The 15,044-nt window shown below is 49.4% G+C and overlaps 5 protein-coding genes across 5 annotated transcripts; 2 read left to right on the top strand and 3 right to left on the bottom strand.

Moving 5' to 3' along the window:
• Nucleotides 1–29: 29 nt before the first annotated feature.
• On the bottom strand, nt 30–800 carry F5J12DRAFT_895708 (uncharacterized protein; the record flags this gene model as incomplete). The annotated part of the gene is made up of 4 exons (XM_051747856.1): nt 30–104; nt 153–223; nt 291–573; nt 633–800. The coding sequence occupies 4 exons, from the start codon at nt 798–800 to the stop codon at nt 30–32; spliced, it is 597 nt and encodes a 198-aa protein (XP_051597145.1).
• Nucleotides 801–871: 71 nt separating this feature from the next.
• On the top strand, nt 872–3,647 carry F5J12DRAFT_725020 (P-loop containing nucleoside triphosphate hydrolase protein; the record flags this gene model as incomplete). The annotated part of the gene is made up of 15 exons (XM_051741583.1): nt 872–1,028; nt 1,081–1,158; nt 1,214–1,350; nt 1,399–1,527; nt 1,579–1,637; nt 1,701–1,920; nt 1,987–2,075; nt 2,140–2,272; nt 2,330–2,383; nt 2,435–2,824; nt 2,881–2,949; nt 3,007–3,084; nt 3,137–3,158; nt 3,232–3,482; nt 3,549–3,647. 15 exons carry the CDS (start codon nt 872–874, stop codon nt 3,645–3,647), a joined length of 1,965 nt encoding a protein of 654 aa, XP_051597144.1.
• A 423-nt stretch (nt 3,648–4,070) lies between these two features.
• On the bottom strand, nt 4,071–4,701 carry F5J12DRAFT_850720 (uncharacterized protein). Its single transcript, XM_051746522.1, has 2 exons — nt 4,556–4,701; nt 4,071–4,498 (listed from the first exon to the last, which is right to left on the bottom strand). Exons 1-2 carry the CDS (start codon nt 4,679–4,681, stop codon nt 4,259–4,261), a joined length of 366 nt encoding a protein of 121 aa, XP_051597143.1. The 5' UTR covers nt 4,682–4,701; the 3' UTR covers nt 4,071–4,258.
• A 384-nt stretch (nt 4,702–5,085) lies between these two features.
• F5J12DRAFT_725138 (uncharacterized protein) lies at nt 5,086–5,844 on the top strand (the record flags this gene model as incomplete). Its single annotated transcript, XM_051741598.1, has 3 exons — nt 5,086–5,154; nt 5,245–5,627; nt 5,697–5,844. 3 exons carry the CDS (start codon nt 5,086–5,088, stop codon nt 5,842–5,844), a joined length of 600 nt encoding a protein of 199 aa, XP_051597142.1.
• A 2,733-nt stretch (nt 5,845–8,577) lies between these two features.
• F5J12DRAFT_330383 (uncharacterized protein) lies at nt 8,578–10,016 on the bottom strand. The gene is made up of 5 exons (XM_051738928.1): nt 9,813–10,016; nt 9,628–9,750; nt 9,417–9,575; nt 9,232–9,359; nt 8,578–9,163 (listed from the first exon to the last, which is right to left on the bottom strand). The coding sequence occupies exons 1-5, from the start codon at nt 9,879–9,881 to the stop codon at nt 8,734–8,736; spliced, it is 909 nt and encodes a 302-aa protein (XP_051597141.1). The 5' UTR covers nt 9,882–10,016; the 3' UTR covers nt 8,578–8,733.
• Nucleotides 10,017–15,044: the final 5,028 nt, after the last annotated feature.

Below are 15,044 nucleotides of genomic sequence, written 5' to 3'. Positions count from 1 at the left end.
TGCACGCGCGAGTATCTTGATGGCAATCCTCATGACTTGAGGACTTTTATTTCTTGGAAAACCGACTTTGCTCTTATGGCGCGTTCGTGTTGTAGGGATATCGACTAGCACACGCTTGAGAACTATGCACACTCCTCAGGCACGAGACTCACCTGGGATAGCTGCGCTGTAAGCGATGCCGCACTACTAAACACTTCCTGAGGCTCTGGGTCGAACGGTTTGTCTAACAGGTCGTAAGGTCGTGGGTTAGTGCCCCGCTTCGCAGTCCCGAGATGGGTAAGATGACTTACCTGGAACATCATACGTTGGGTCCTCCTGAGCCACGTCCAGCTCCACCGAGTCGTGCTGAGCGAGGGTGTCAGATATCAGCCTCTCTACTTCTTTGGGACGCGTCCTCCTTCGCGCCGCGACGTCCTTGTCCCACTTTAATCTCTGGTCGGAGAGTGACCAGATATACCGATCCAATGCCTCGTCAAACGGTTCTACGTCGTCATCTTGAGTTGGTTCCGAGTCCGTCGTCCGACCATTGATACGTAAATTAGGGCGAGCTATGTCGAAGAGCGTCTCTAGAAACTGTCTTTTATTACTTCCTTGATGTCAAGAGATAGGCAAGAACGGAGACACATACACACCTGGTCGATGTGCGGTAAGATGGCCTCCTTGTCACCAGGGTTTCCGCGCGACTCGAGCTCCTTGTCCAGTCGTGCCGACAGAGCTTCGGACAAGTTGTTTTGGATGCGTTTCCAATCTTGTTCTGTTTCGATCGACACCTTTGGCAGATCCTCCCTGCAGGCGTCCATGTTGTGGTTCGTGTACACCCCGGCGCGTGCACCTTGAACTGCACAAGACTACTTTGACATCGACAACTGCGATGTCTTCCTTGACATTCTGGAAACCGGGGACAGTCGCGCCGGGAAGCAGTCTCGACAGAGCCACACAGGAGGAGGGCACTCTTGTCCAATCTGCCCCTGCCCAAGGCTCGCTTTCCATACAGGCCCAACGCCGGAGTCTCCCCATTGCAAAACATCGTCTGTCTTCACTTAACGTCCCTTTGTTACGGTCTTATTCACGGTGTTACAGGTGAAAAGCTCCTGCATTGCATCCAACAATACGGTGTTACCATCGTAGTGGGCCAAACGGGATCCGGGAAAACGACGCGTAAGTAATTATCGGTGTATCGGAACAGAGCAGTATTCAACGTGATCTCGGAAAGAGCTTCCACAGTACCTCCTAGAATCAGGCTGGGCATCCGAAGGGAATGTGATCGCATGTACCCAGCCGCGGAGAGTAGCAGCAACGTCAGTCGCAACTCGCGTCGCACAGGAGGTCGGAACCGTCCTAGGAGAGGAGGTGGGTACTTTTCCGTGCGTACTCGTCCTAATTAATACTGCAAGCTAGGTTGGGTACACCATTCGCTTCGAGGATGTCAGTGACAAGGAAAAAACGCGTATACGATACATGACTGATGGGATGCTTTTCCGGGAAATCCTCATCGATCCTTTGTTGACGCGGTATAGTGTAATAATGGTGCGTACAACATCCCTTTTGTGTTTCTTCTCCTTACAGCTTTTGACTCAGATCGACGAAGCTCACGAAAGAAGTCTTTACACCGACCTACTTCTCGGCATACTAAAAAAGTAACGTTTGTACTCTAAATCCGACGCGACAATCACGATTCACCACCTATGTGTGACCCCCAGGATTCGAAGAAAACGTCTCAGTCTCCGTCTCATCGTATCGTCTGCGACGCTCGACGCGCGAGCTTTCCACGAGTACTTCTGTTCAAACACCTCACCCGACGAAGCGATTATAGTCAGCCTGGAGGGAAGAGCACATCCCGTCGAGGTTGCGTATCTGCAAGAACCAGCTCCTGACTACGTTCGCGCCGCTGTCGATGTAGTCTGGAACATCAATCAACAGGTTTTTTCATTCCTTTCTTGTTACAAGCTCGATGTCTCACTGGGTCGCTTACAAAATCCATTGTAGCACAACGCGTCTGGAGATGTACTGGTGTTTCTCACTGGCAGGGAGGATATCGAGCGATTTTTGGAGGAACTCACGGAACTTATACCCACGTACGCACGTTCCCTTTCTCTTTTCTCTTCGAAGAAGACAAATCATATAGTCAAACTGGCATAGTCAACGCCGTGGTGGAACAGAAATCATACCTCTGGCTCTGCACTCAGGTTTGACTAGCGAAGAACAACTGAGGGTGTTTTTCCCAGCTGAACGTAACACGCGCAAAGTCATCGCTTCTACCAACATTGCCGAGGTTCGTTCATTTGGGAATCACCTACATACATTTCCCCCTTGCTGAAGAATTTTCTAGGCTAGCGTCACAATTGACGGTGTGAAGTTCGTGGTTGACTGTGGTTTCGTCAAAGTTCGTTCTCATGCTATGCTCGCGCTGTCGTGTTTCTTCACGGTCACTTAGATCCGCACCTATAATCCAACATCCCTTCTCTCATCATTATCGACAGTCCCAGTTTCGCTGGCGTCGGCCACGCAGAGAGCCGGTCGTGCTGGTAGAACATCACCAGGGATTTGTTATCGGTTATACCCCGAGTCCTTCCTTGCAACTCTCTCGGCCAGTACACCACCCGAAATAACGCGCTCTGAAATGACCACACCTATCTTGCAGCTGAAATCACTTGGAATAGACGACTTGATGAAGTTCGAGTGGGTGACTTCTCCACCTGCCGAGAGTGTTCTTCGTGCTCTAGAAGGTCTGGTAGCTGCTGGCATGGTAGGTGAAGACGGGCGGTTGACTGTGTTTGGTCAGCAAGCTGCAGAATGGCCGGTAGAGATGGCACTGGCTCGTATGGTACGCAGCTAACTGTGCTTGTTATCAGTTTGCACTTAACCGTCTGCTCTGGAAAGTTATACGCCTCGAAAGAGTTTACGTGCGGCGAAGAGATTTTGACTATTGCAGCTATGACATCTGTCCAGGTATTTCTGGCCTCTCCCTTGCCCCGTAGGGGCAGTAATTGACGGTGAAACGCAAAGGACGTTTTCGTGATCCCAGATGGGTCGCAAGGTGCCCTTGCAGAACTGGAACGACGAAAATTCACAGCCGAAGAAGGGGTGAGTCACCCATTCAAGTTTACAATTTATCCATCCTCACATGCTTCCTTAGGATCATCTAACTCTGCTCAACGGTCTGCTTTCATGTCTTTTTTTATATACCTCTACCCACCGTCTTACCGAACTCCACTCGAACAATATTTATAGCCTACAACGCATTCACAAAATACGGAAAATCATCCTCATGGTGCAAAGCCCACGCGCTCAACTTTCGCGCAATGTCCAGAGCCGTCTCGATTCGTTCACAGCTGAAAAGATACATGCAACGATTCGGATTGCCAACGCAAAGCTGCGAAGGGGATGCGAAACGATTGCGGCAGTGTTTGGTCAGCGGGTACTGGCGGAATTGCGCGAGGTGGATGGCGGATGGGACTTACCGCTTAGTTAAAGGAGACAGGGTAAGTGGATGGGAATCCATACGCCGTTTCGTTTCATGTCGTTTTCTTTGGTTTTTTTCTTCTCAGGTCTTGTATGTTCATCCAAACTCGGTGCTTTTTACGAGAAAGCCGCGGTCGGGTTGGGTCGTCTTCCATGAAATGGAAGAAACTAAGAAAAATCAGTGAGGCTTTGACTTTTACTCTGTTTAAGGTACATATCTAATATATGAACGTGAAATACTAGAATCAAGATTCTAACGGAAATCGAACCAGACTGGTAAGTTCCTCCTTGCAACGAGTGCCTGCGTAGTCAGAGTGTGTGTCGACTCCTTTGTTTAGGCTCCTCGATCATGGCCACAAGTATTATTCGAGGCATGCGAATAGATGATTATTCACTGAGTTAAAAAAGTTTCCTCAGGAGAATAAGAGGTTTTTGTGCAGATACCGTTGTACATACGTCAATTTTAGCCTTGACCGTTTAGTACTGCCGTTGTGACTCCTGGAAATTTCGACCAAGTCGTTCGGACCCGTAGGCTTCACGTGATGTCTGGATACCTTAGCCAAAATTGGCAGGTGCTACTACTGTCGCTTACCAACTTGCTAGCCTCCCCCACTTGTTGGCCGTCACACAAATGTCACAACAAGTAACGCACGGTCACACTTGAAATCCCGCCGGAAGCTGCATGGCGCAAAATAGTAGTGAAATCTATAGGCTATGTTGTGCTAAGTAGACGGAATCTCTATTAGTAGAAGCTATATGATGATGCTAGTAATGTGCAGTATCAAACGAGGGATCATTAGGCTGAATATATGAGAAAGCGCCGCGGCCAATTCTTTCCAGGGTGTTTACCACACACCTGTAATGCTTGAGCACGGAGATTTGTGAAGTGGAGGGGGGTAGCACTACTGGAGTTCAGTCGGCACCAATCAACGAGTGTTTCCTCTTGTATAGGGGTCAGAAGCTGAAGTTTGGTGAACGCTTTGTCTCGGGTTTTACAGTGGCCATTCACCTGAATCATCAAGGTCTGCCGAACAACCTGCAACCCTCGTCAGCCCAAGATTAATCCTTGATAACATGGTTAGATAAAATTTACCCCCTCAGCCTTTGCAGCTGTTCTGTAGGATTTGTACAACCCATTGGCAACCCCCGAGATGGCAGCTTGGATCCGCCTTTCACGGTCAGGGGCCTGAGATGCCTGCTCAGTCCTCTCCCGACCCATCTTAGGGGCCACCTGCGCTGTCCTAATAACTGCTATGACTGGCGAATGGCGCAGAGCTACGGAATTAGATAATTCATACTCCGCTTCGGCATGGTTCGGCATGACCATCACAGGCGTGATTCTTCTGCTTGTCACATTGTTTTTGCTATCTCAACAAATACTTCATGGATTAATGTCATTCAACTTCGCAGTACCTAAGGATACATATATTGTTGCATGTGGCCATACAGAAAATTTGTTGTTAGGGAAGAAGTCATCATTCTGAAAAACTGGCCAACAAGTGGGGGAGGCTAGCAAGTTGGTAAGCGACAGTACATGCCACGGTTCCTCCGAATGTGTTCCGACGAGTACAACCGTCAGCCTTGGACTTTCGTAGTGTCCCAATAACAACCTAAAATACAAAAATGGGTGCTTCCCAGTCTAAAACAGATGCCGCTGCGCCAAAAGTTATTCACAGCGGAACACCCGTAGAGGTATTTCTTATTAAAACCTGCCATTCATTCCCTTCTTACTAACTAGCCCGTGTTCTCTTACTCTTACTGCCCTCTCCGGACGACAAAAAGTTCTCTCAGGATGTAGTGGACTATCTCTCAGACCGTGTGGCATCACCCGAGACGACACCAGAGCGACAATCCGCCCTGGACAACCACATACGATCACGCATCCGAGCCGAGATACAGACACTTCGTGCGGAGGAGGAGAAAGTGCAGCAGGAAATTCAGCGGGTTCTGGAGAGAGAAAACCTCGACCGTGAGATTGACTCGGTTTCGGGAGATGGCGGCGGCGTTGCTCAGGGTGAAGGCGAAGCGCCGCCGAAGAACAGTGCGACGCTCATTGGTGATTTGGAGGAGATTAGGGCGAAAGTGGATAGATACCAAGCGCGACGTCAGCTCGGAGACTTTCCCTCGGTGAAGGAGGCAGGTGAAGCGGTCGTATCGTGTTATAGGTATGTCTCTCGTTCGTTACTTCCTCAAAATATGCGTTTGTGCCTACAAAGTCTTACTTCGACGAAAAGGTCGAACGAATCGACACCCTTGGAATGTTGGAAACAGGTTGCTCTGTTCAAGGCAGCTGTGGCCGATGCTGAAACGGTAAGTGATGAAGGTCAACGAGTTCTCTGTCATCACTTAAATTTTTATGAACCTCGAAACAGCAATATTTAGCGTCTCTACGATAATCAAGACCTACTCTGTAGCATAACGCGCTCAGAGATTTTTGGGGGCACAGATATCAGGTTCGCCTTTGGGTCATTTAGAACGTGGGTTGCAGTGCTTTTGAAGATACTGCTGTCTGTCAACACTATTATGTCCCGGAGATCGTGCACATACATAGATGCTTAATGTTCGTAACATCCAGCTGCTTCGCAAACATACTCGGCAATCGCGCGGTGTACGCCACCGGAAAGGTAAGAACGGAGTTGGGATTCGCCGGGGGGATTCCCACTAGCAACGAACGTCAATCGTTTTCTGGAAAGCAGTAGTTGAAATGGGGTGACACTGACCCGGACCAAACTAACCATTGGCACAGACTATTCTCAGCCACTGGCGGTCTCTGTTATGATCACTGCGATATTACGAGCGCCGTCTTGCTGCTTTCATTCAAAGCCACGCCTCACAGGTCTGCGCCGTTCAGTGGACGCGGTTTAATACAAAACCTCCTCAAGGTTACACTGTTGTAGACACTATCCAATCCGAGCTCGTCTTCCGAAAGATATGTCAGAATTCACGCACCCCGAGTGCCCCCGAGCGCATCCTCGACAGGAAGCGAGATACATCTTGTGAGTTGTAACGGAGTGTATATGGATTCTCGCATAATGCCTCTGACCTTTCTGGCATAACTTGGGTCCAGCGGCGGCGGGCGGCGGTGGGAACAGGTATGTCAGAAAGTCGCATTTATGATTTCGAGGCGTCAGGGTTGGTGATTTAGGGGTAAGAACCATTGGTCATTCCTCACAGGGGACGGGTTTCTGCCGTAGCAGTGGCTGGAGACGCTCTTCTCATTGAGAGGGGATTCTTGGGAACCACTATCATCGTGCCTGTCAATGGATATCAAAGCCGTACTTAAGCCTGGGACCTCGACAAAACGGGTCGTATCTTCTCAATTTCTGTCCCTCACTGAGGTAAGTGACCTCCTTTTTACCACCTGTTGCCAAACTCAAATATGTATTTATATCAAGGGGTGTGTGCCTGGGGCTGGCAGCAAATATCATTGCTCTCCAGTTATCTGCAGCACTCGAGCTGCTGACTCAGTGGGTACCTTGAGTGTTTACTCATTGTCACGACTGCCAGTGGCGAGCTGACCACAGATCGCGGCGGACGCTAATAGTTTGGTAATACCATTGCCCCTGTTGGTATAGAACATTGTCGCACTGGTTAGTGCCCTAGCATTCAGTTGGAGCACCTCACACTTGGGCTGTTGCCTGTCGTGCTACTGTGTGAATATTAAACCCTCAACATGATCCCGGTATGACCGTAGGTCTTGTAAGCTTTTAGTAAACATACTATATATGTGGTTCCTAACACTGGTAAACTTCCTTGCATGCAGGGAAACAGTGGTTCTGCCCTCGCGATGCGTCCCTGAAGACCCTAGGGAGATCTCAATTTCCCCAATAACGGTGAATCCCTTGCTTATGACACCTGCACTAGTACTGTGGAGTGCTTTATAGTGTTTCCACGTAACCTCCAGCTCGAAGGAGTCTCGGTTCATTCTAAAGGCAGGGTCTGTCTCCACTTGTTAATCCTAATACGTCCTGGTCTCGCGACGCGACTCAGGGAGTCCCTGATGACCCTAGGGACATCTCGAGAAAAAACTTCGCTTACGGCACCCGCACTAGTGCTGTGGGGTGCTTTAGGGTGCTTCCACGTGGAACCTCTACTTAACTCGAAGCCGGATCCTCGGTGTACTTCAAAGGCACGGTCGATCACCACTTATTCTGAGATAACACCTATTATCGATCTTGGCAAATCCATATATATTATCACCTCCCGGATATCCCGAAGAGTTCACGCATGTGCATCTGTCAATATCATTGAGAGATTCAGGTTTGTGGCGAATGTCGAGCCCGCCACAGATATTGGATGTTATCGCCGTGAAAATAGGAGTGCATATCGGCGTCTATTTACTGCACCCGACCCCGTCCTGACATGGCCGGGAGGGACCGTGACGCCACGGGCCGACGAACCACGACAGATAAGACGACTTCAATGAGGCACCTGCGCCGGCCCTGCGTCAAGCAATTGCGTGAGTCATCATCCAATGACTCAGGATCTTTCGACATCCTTTCCTCTATACCGTAAAGGCACAGACGATCGGAATTGATCTCATTCCACTTGTAGGGATTATTATGTACGCTCTACTCATTGTTCAAGTTCACTAGTTAGTGCCGCATGCCATCCAACTGTGCATACCTGGTTAGTGGGACCAGTCGAAGACGTCATTTATGTTGCTCCTAGACACTTCCATTTCGCCATACTTGGGGTAGCGAGAAACTATTCACTTCGAGCCTTGCGCTGGGAACGAGGCTAACCAGGTATGATAAATGATGATGATAACAGTGCCCAGCGCTTACATAGAGCAGTATTACATCAATCGTACGAAGCACACTTCCTGTACAGGTATATAGCAAGCTCCGAGAGTCGCACAATCACCTTCCACCCATGCTGTGCGAGGTTATGCAGCAATGAGGAAAGAATTCTGGTGAATGGGGCGAACTCCAGCAACTCCGCGAAACATGATGGATGAAAAAACGGAGGGACGGTAATACTAGTGTCCGTATCGTCGAGAAGACGGAACGGGAATTCCAGAGAAGGGACAAGATACCACAGATCTGCGGGAACAAAATCTAGGGCGTCATAGATAGCAAACAAATGACAGCGCTCGTCTTACAAATGATCCGGCACAGCGCCGATCTGAGAAAGACGGCTTTCAAACAAGAACAGACCACGAACCCGAACCCTGCCTAAACAATTTAGAACAGTCAACAATATAGTCAGACGGCAATACAGTAAGTAATACACTAAAAGAGCAGAAAACGATCCTGCAGGAGGTATATATCATAAATCCAAAAAAGAAACATACTCGCGATTTTCGGGAAGTGTCGGCAAGGATTGCACACTCATATGACTTGAGATAATGCTCCTTGACGTGGAGGAAGAATACGATGAAATTGTTGAGGCTCCATCTCCGGAGTGACGACTCGTACTGGCTAGAGGGAGACTGTGATAGTCCAGTGACGAGTCTGAATCTTTCTGGTCATCATCGTTGGTGGTGTCGATGCGTTCAAGAGGGGGAACAAATTGTCGCAGATGAGAAGGTCTTTTCCAAATTTTGAGAAAGCTCCGCTTTTTCCTAGATCTTTGTTGGAAGTTTTGTGACGTAGGGGAACACGGAGCACTATCTCCGAACTCAGCACGACACCTCGAACTCCCCTCGGCCCTGACGTCCAGCGTGACGTTCGTAAGACTTTCACTATTGATTAAATGGCTGGAAATTAAAGGTCAAAATCGAGATTACCCGATGGGAATAGCGGAAATCGCACAAAAAAAACTCACAGTGCGTCAATACCCGTGTGCTCGGAGGATTGGCGGCGTCCTTTCCGACCCGAAGTGGAACAAGGGGGTCTTGACTTTGAGCGACGGCTGTTATTGATGTTGCCCATGCCTCCCCTCCCGGAAGATGCCTAAGAATAATTCCATGAAGAAAAATCACATATAGGGTAGTCACAAATCGGACTCACCACCACCTTCGACTCTGCGTGATGTTTGCGAATCTGTTGTTCATAACGATTTTCCGTCTCCCTATGCTCGCTGAGTATGGCGGCGGTTAAAGGGTGATCCGCTAGGTCCGGTGAAGGTGGTTGGATGTTTCCGGACCCGCCCCGACCGACAGAAACAAACTGTGGATGTTCCCGTTATAAGAGTGGGCACTTCGGAAGTGGATGAACCCACCCTGCTCGAAGAGCCTTCTTTTTCGCGTAAGGAGATGGCGTCGGAGGCATCCGTGGATGGTTGTGAGCTGCGCCCCACTGACGGGCGACGGATGTTCCCAGAACCTCCTCTTCCAGACGACATCTGAAGCGAGAGCAGAGTTAGAAGTTTAAAGTCCAGGGCTGGCAGTTGCCGATGGCACTCACGAACGAATCGCGGACTGAGGGATCGCGGAGTGAGAAGAGGGAGGACCGAGGGGACTGGACAAGAGCCATGGAGAGTGCGGAACGAGAAGGTGGTGAAGTGGGAGACGTGACTCAGGGTGGGTTAAAAGGAGTTGCACGAGCATCGGGACTGGCCTTGTTTAAACTAGTTGGCACAGGTGCAGACTTCATAGCGGGGGAAACTGGTCGTCCGATAAGGATCCTATTAGCGCCCAAAAGTGACCAAGTGGGACACATGTCATCATCCAATGGGTTACGGTATCCTTATCTATTCATGTCAGTCTCTGTCAAACGAGCACTTCAGTGGGCAAGTGCGACATTGCGACGCGAAACTTGCTCCCTCTGTTGTGGACTTTGCGTTTCCAGGTCCCATACGACAATTCTGATGACATGTTGAATTGGAGCTTGTGTTTTGCGATAGCAGGGTTATCACTCGGAGGGTTAATTGGCGTGTCGGAAAATTTTTCGTGCATCAACAGGAGCACAGATTGCAATATTACAGAGCGAGAAGGAGATAACCAAGAAGCACGCGATTGGAGGGGTTGGACGAATGAATAGTTAGTGGAATCACCCGAGCAGAGTCTCAGATCTCTTCAAACATGACCGGATGGGCGCCACCGGCAAGTTCATCAAGTAGTTGATGAGAAAGTGCATCAAGATTAAACTGAACAAGTCGCCCTAAAAGTATGTAGGCCAAACGCCTCTGGCAACGGCTGTGGAAAAGCAGCTGAAAACAGTCACGTTTGCAAGTTTCTCTGCAGTGGTCTGAACGTGCACCTGCATGCACCTGGCACGAGCCAGGCTGATGGGAGGGCGCTCGGATCTAAGATTCGATGTGCGTGTGGGGAAATGATGGCAAGTACTCGCAAGGACCTGCCGCATCAAACACAGGATATTGATTGCACAGGTAGGCCAGTCTGCGCAAAGATATGGAAGACATGAATCGACAACGCTACAGGGCAGGTCCCTCTGCTCATCACGCTGATCAGCACGATAAGTATGCCACTAAAAGACATCGGCGCCGTCCCACCTTGTTTACGGTTGTGCCATAGATCCCCGGGCGTACTCTACAGATAAGAGGATGCCTGATAGTCACGCAACCATGTTCCCTTCGACCAAAGGTCTACTCAGTGAGCTCTCCTATGTACCAGACTTCCTCGCTGAACTTGGATCGGAGGCTGAGATGCGAATTCGCGGGTAACGAAAAATGAACTTCCAGTTACAGCGACCTTTGTAAAGAAGTTGACGGGAAGGGCAGCCTCGCCACTTCGCAGTTGGCCGGGGCGCAGACACAGGATCGTGATGGTACGATGAAACACGAGATGGAAGAAAAGTTTTGTGATGGCACGGATGGTCCTACCTACGATATGCTCGGAGCTCTACAATTGCCCTCCACCGATAACGTGTAAGTACAGCTTGGCTTTGGGAGGCAAAGTGGGGCTAATGTGACATCCCAAAGTCGTTTGATTATGACAACCTAACAGTGTCTTATGGAGCACCAAGCCCAGCTGTTGTTTTCCCTGTTTTTCTCCGACGTCATCCAGTCCTACCCATTTGCCGTAGGCTGTGATGTCTAAGCCAGCTGTGGTAGCTGTTGAGAGTGCAGCTGTGTCGATCCTATTTACGGGAGAAGTATCGTCCGCTTCGACCCGCGGTACGTGGTCATTACGGACCACGGTCCTTGCTCACGGTAGCTTCACCTCGTCACCAAAACGTACTCGGTACCCGGACCCAGATTCAGATTCACTTCCGCAGTCTGTTAAAATATCCAAAAGGGACAAGGATTGCACCCCATGGTCTAACCACGCAATTATAGACTGCAGAGGAGGATGCACTCGCCTACGAGATGTACTGATTCAACGCCTCTTACTCCGTTCTTGGTGCATCGCTCCGTCTCAATTGACACAACTGGTGTCCCTGGCCCTCCCCCTCAAATCGACGCACACGAGGTAAATCACCGACCTCACCTACCCACGCAGATTTTCAACACTTCGACCGAGTTGTGCGGCGTGAAAAACACATGGACGGAGCATTTTTCACCGCTACATACTATCGTCAGTATTACAGTGCAGATAGCCAGCCTCGCACAACCACTGTAGCTGATGCTGCTGCTGCTGCATTCTATGATTCTCTCATCTGCGACATTCCAATTTGTGTGGATGTGGTCGACAAGCGCCACAGAACATGTGACAGCGCTCTTGTTGCATCGGCGGGGAAGTCACCTCCTATTGCACCAGATTCACCTTCAAGAGGTCGCGGGCGTCTTGTTTGTCCCAGATTTGGGTACTACAATTATCAACGCGCAATTAGCTACATGCGGGATATTAATGATCATGATCAAGAGGATCCAACTCTTCCGTCTCCCCTCGTCAAGGCATTTGCCATGTTCTTCAGCTACTTCAGGCCCCTCGACTTCCTGTTCCTCTTTGCACGTCGGACAGAACTTGACGAAAAGTTCCTCACTATCAACTCACTTGAGAGAATCGCCTGCCCATGTTAACATCTTTTCCCCCTGCAGCCCCATCGTCCCCGCTAAGTCTTCCAAAGGCATTGGTGTCCAAGCACTCCTTGGCGGATGATCCTCCGCCTGCACTGTCTCCAGACATCCTTAGCTCATTGCCACCGTTATTCAACCATCAAAGGAACCTGGAAATAACTCCTCACATCTCCCTGTTTGCGTCACCAGGAGGCATCTTTCTTGTGAATTTATCCTAACCTAATTCCCCAATTTCGCATTTACCCTCTACGCCGAAGAAGGACCTTTCCGTCATGTCTGATTAGCGTGTCACCGATGCTTCGACCCCAGATTACTCACAGTCAAGAACATGGAAAAAAGGCTGATTCTGGGTCTTCGATGATCTTATGTGGAAGGAAAACGAATTGATCTGCGGCGCCAAGGACGTTGAGATTGACAGCGAGGTTTACCTCGCTGCCTCCTCGATTTCTTAAGATAGATCACCTACGAAACCACAGAATCGGTGTGATGATCTGAGAATTGAGTGATAGACGAATGAGATAGTACTTGCCTGTCATCGGGCTGGCGTTATGGCAAGTATCTTCGCCCAGTTGCAAGTCGTCCAGATGGACATATCGACCAATTCAACGAGCTATCGGTTTCCCAGATTCACTGCAACTAAGGTTGCTGTACTAGCCCACCTACAGGGATCGCCTTGCTGATATCCACGTTACATGTGTCGGGTGAACGGAGTACACCAAGTGTCTTGTAATGCAACGAAGTGGCCGGCGCATTGGTGTGATTAGTGTAAGTGTATGCTTACCAACGTCGCTCATGCTAACATGTCACACTATCGCACCTCCTATCACGCTTTCGTCCGGGCATGCAGATCCCTCCTGTGTTGCACTGTTTGGACTCTGAGGGTATATATACTGGTGCTGTCTGTGTCCATGGGTCATATCTCTCTTTCTTCCCCTTCTCTCTCTGTCCATCATCTTGTATCAGCATATATGCTTGATTGCTCAAATCCACATGCCTGTCCATGTTCTGTTGTTGTTGTGATCTGTTGAGTGTGCTCACCTCTCCATGGTGAGTTCCACTTTTTTTGAATGTGCCATAGCACATGTGAATGCCTAGCAGAGGTGTCAAACTGCCATCTTGTTGCATCCCCTCTGTCCCCATACCCTTGACTACTCATAGTTGAGGGAATAACCCTCCATCCATGACACTGTTGTCATCACTGCTGTCTTCATCTTTGCTGTCTCTGTCATCTGCTGCCTCTCCTCCCCTGCCACCTACATCACTGCTCATGGTCTCACCTGGCATCACCCCATCTCTGTCCATCTCTCCTTCACATATCTCCTTGTTACCACTGTCTCCCACTTCCATGAATAGCTCCTCATCATCCAAGTTTTACTGTTGTCCTCCCTACCATTGTGATGTCCTCAACACAGGCTCAGACAGTGCAATGTGAAAACACCACTCCTGGCAAGACTCCTCCCTTCTTGACAGTGGGAGATATCACCCCAGAAGGGTTGTGAAGCTGGGAGTTGGGTTGTGAAAATTACTTCTGGTTGAAAAACATAGCAGAGGACATCCAAGTCACCAAGGTTGTTGGCCATCTCCTGGATCTGTGCATACAGGATTGGATCAGCAACAACAGCAGTCACCTTACTGCCCTCACCTTCTCAGAGTTTATGGATGAGGTCTGCTTGTATTGGCTCCCCAGTGACTGGGCGGAGGCTATCCAGCAAAAGATGTTGTCATCAATGCAGGGTAATAAGGCCTTTCACCTATGGGCTGTTGAAGTAGAAAGTCTGAATGTCTTGTTGTGAGGAAGCAAGTTTCATCTCACTGAAGAGCACCTCCACTTCCATTTAGAGTCTCACATGCATCCTGATCTTACTGCAGAGTATCATTTGATGAGTTCTCATCATGAGAAGCAGTTCCAAGCCTGGCTCAATCTGGTTCACCTTCTTGATGAGAAATGTGTCCATGATGCTGCAAAGCTCAATGCAGCCCTCCAGAGGAAACCCTTCCAGCCAAGCTGTTTGGTTAATACTGCAACTTCAAACTTGAAGGGGCCAGATGGCCATACTCACATGTGCCTGCCTGCCCTTACCATTGAGGAACATCAGCTTCTCCATGACAATTCAGGCTGTTTCAAGTGTCACCATCTTTTCCAGAACCACACCACACACAACTGTCCCAATGACTTCCCAGACATGAAGAATTATAAGGTGCTGACTGCTGCTGATGTTGAAGCTGATGTTGAAGCTGCAAAGCCCATCATGGCAGTTGTGGAAGATGAACCAGCTCTGAAGTGTTCCCACATCTCAGAGGAAGATGATGTGGACACTATTGCAGTCATCATGCCCTCTGCCACTCTTGGGGATGGAACAGACTTGGGCGAAGAGTATGTTGCCCCTCTTTCTGTCCCCCATCTCCACTGGTCCTGTCTTCTTGAAGGACCTAATGTGACCTTCCCTCTCCCTGTAAAAGCGCTTATTGACAGTGGTTCTCATCTAGTACTGATTGATGAGTCCCTTGCCATGAAGCTTGGTCCCTGGCATGATCAATTGCACAAGTCTCTTAATGTGTTGGTCACCCTTTCTTCTGGTGACAGGGAGGTCATGTCATTGGGAAGCTATGTTACCCTGTCTTGCCTTTCTCCTGATTCATGTTTTTGCTCACACTCCATTTGTGCCATTATCACACCTGGGCTGTGTACCCCACTTCTGTTGGGCCTTCCATTCCTA

Source organism: Pisolithus orientalis (assembly GCF_024613125.1).
Source record: "Pisolithus orientalis strain OTSU chromosome Unknown F5J12scaffold_32, whole genome shotgun sequence".
NCBI classification, from domain to species: Eukaryota; Fungi; Basidiomycota; class Agaricomycetes; order Boletales; family Pisolithaceae; genus Pisolithus; species Pisolithus orientalis.
This window is presented reverse-complemented; position numbering and strand designations above follow the sequence as displayed.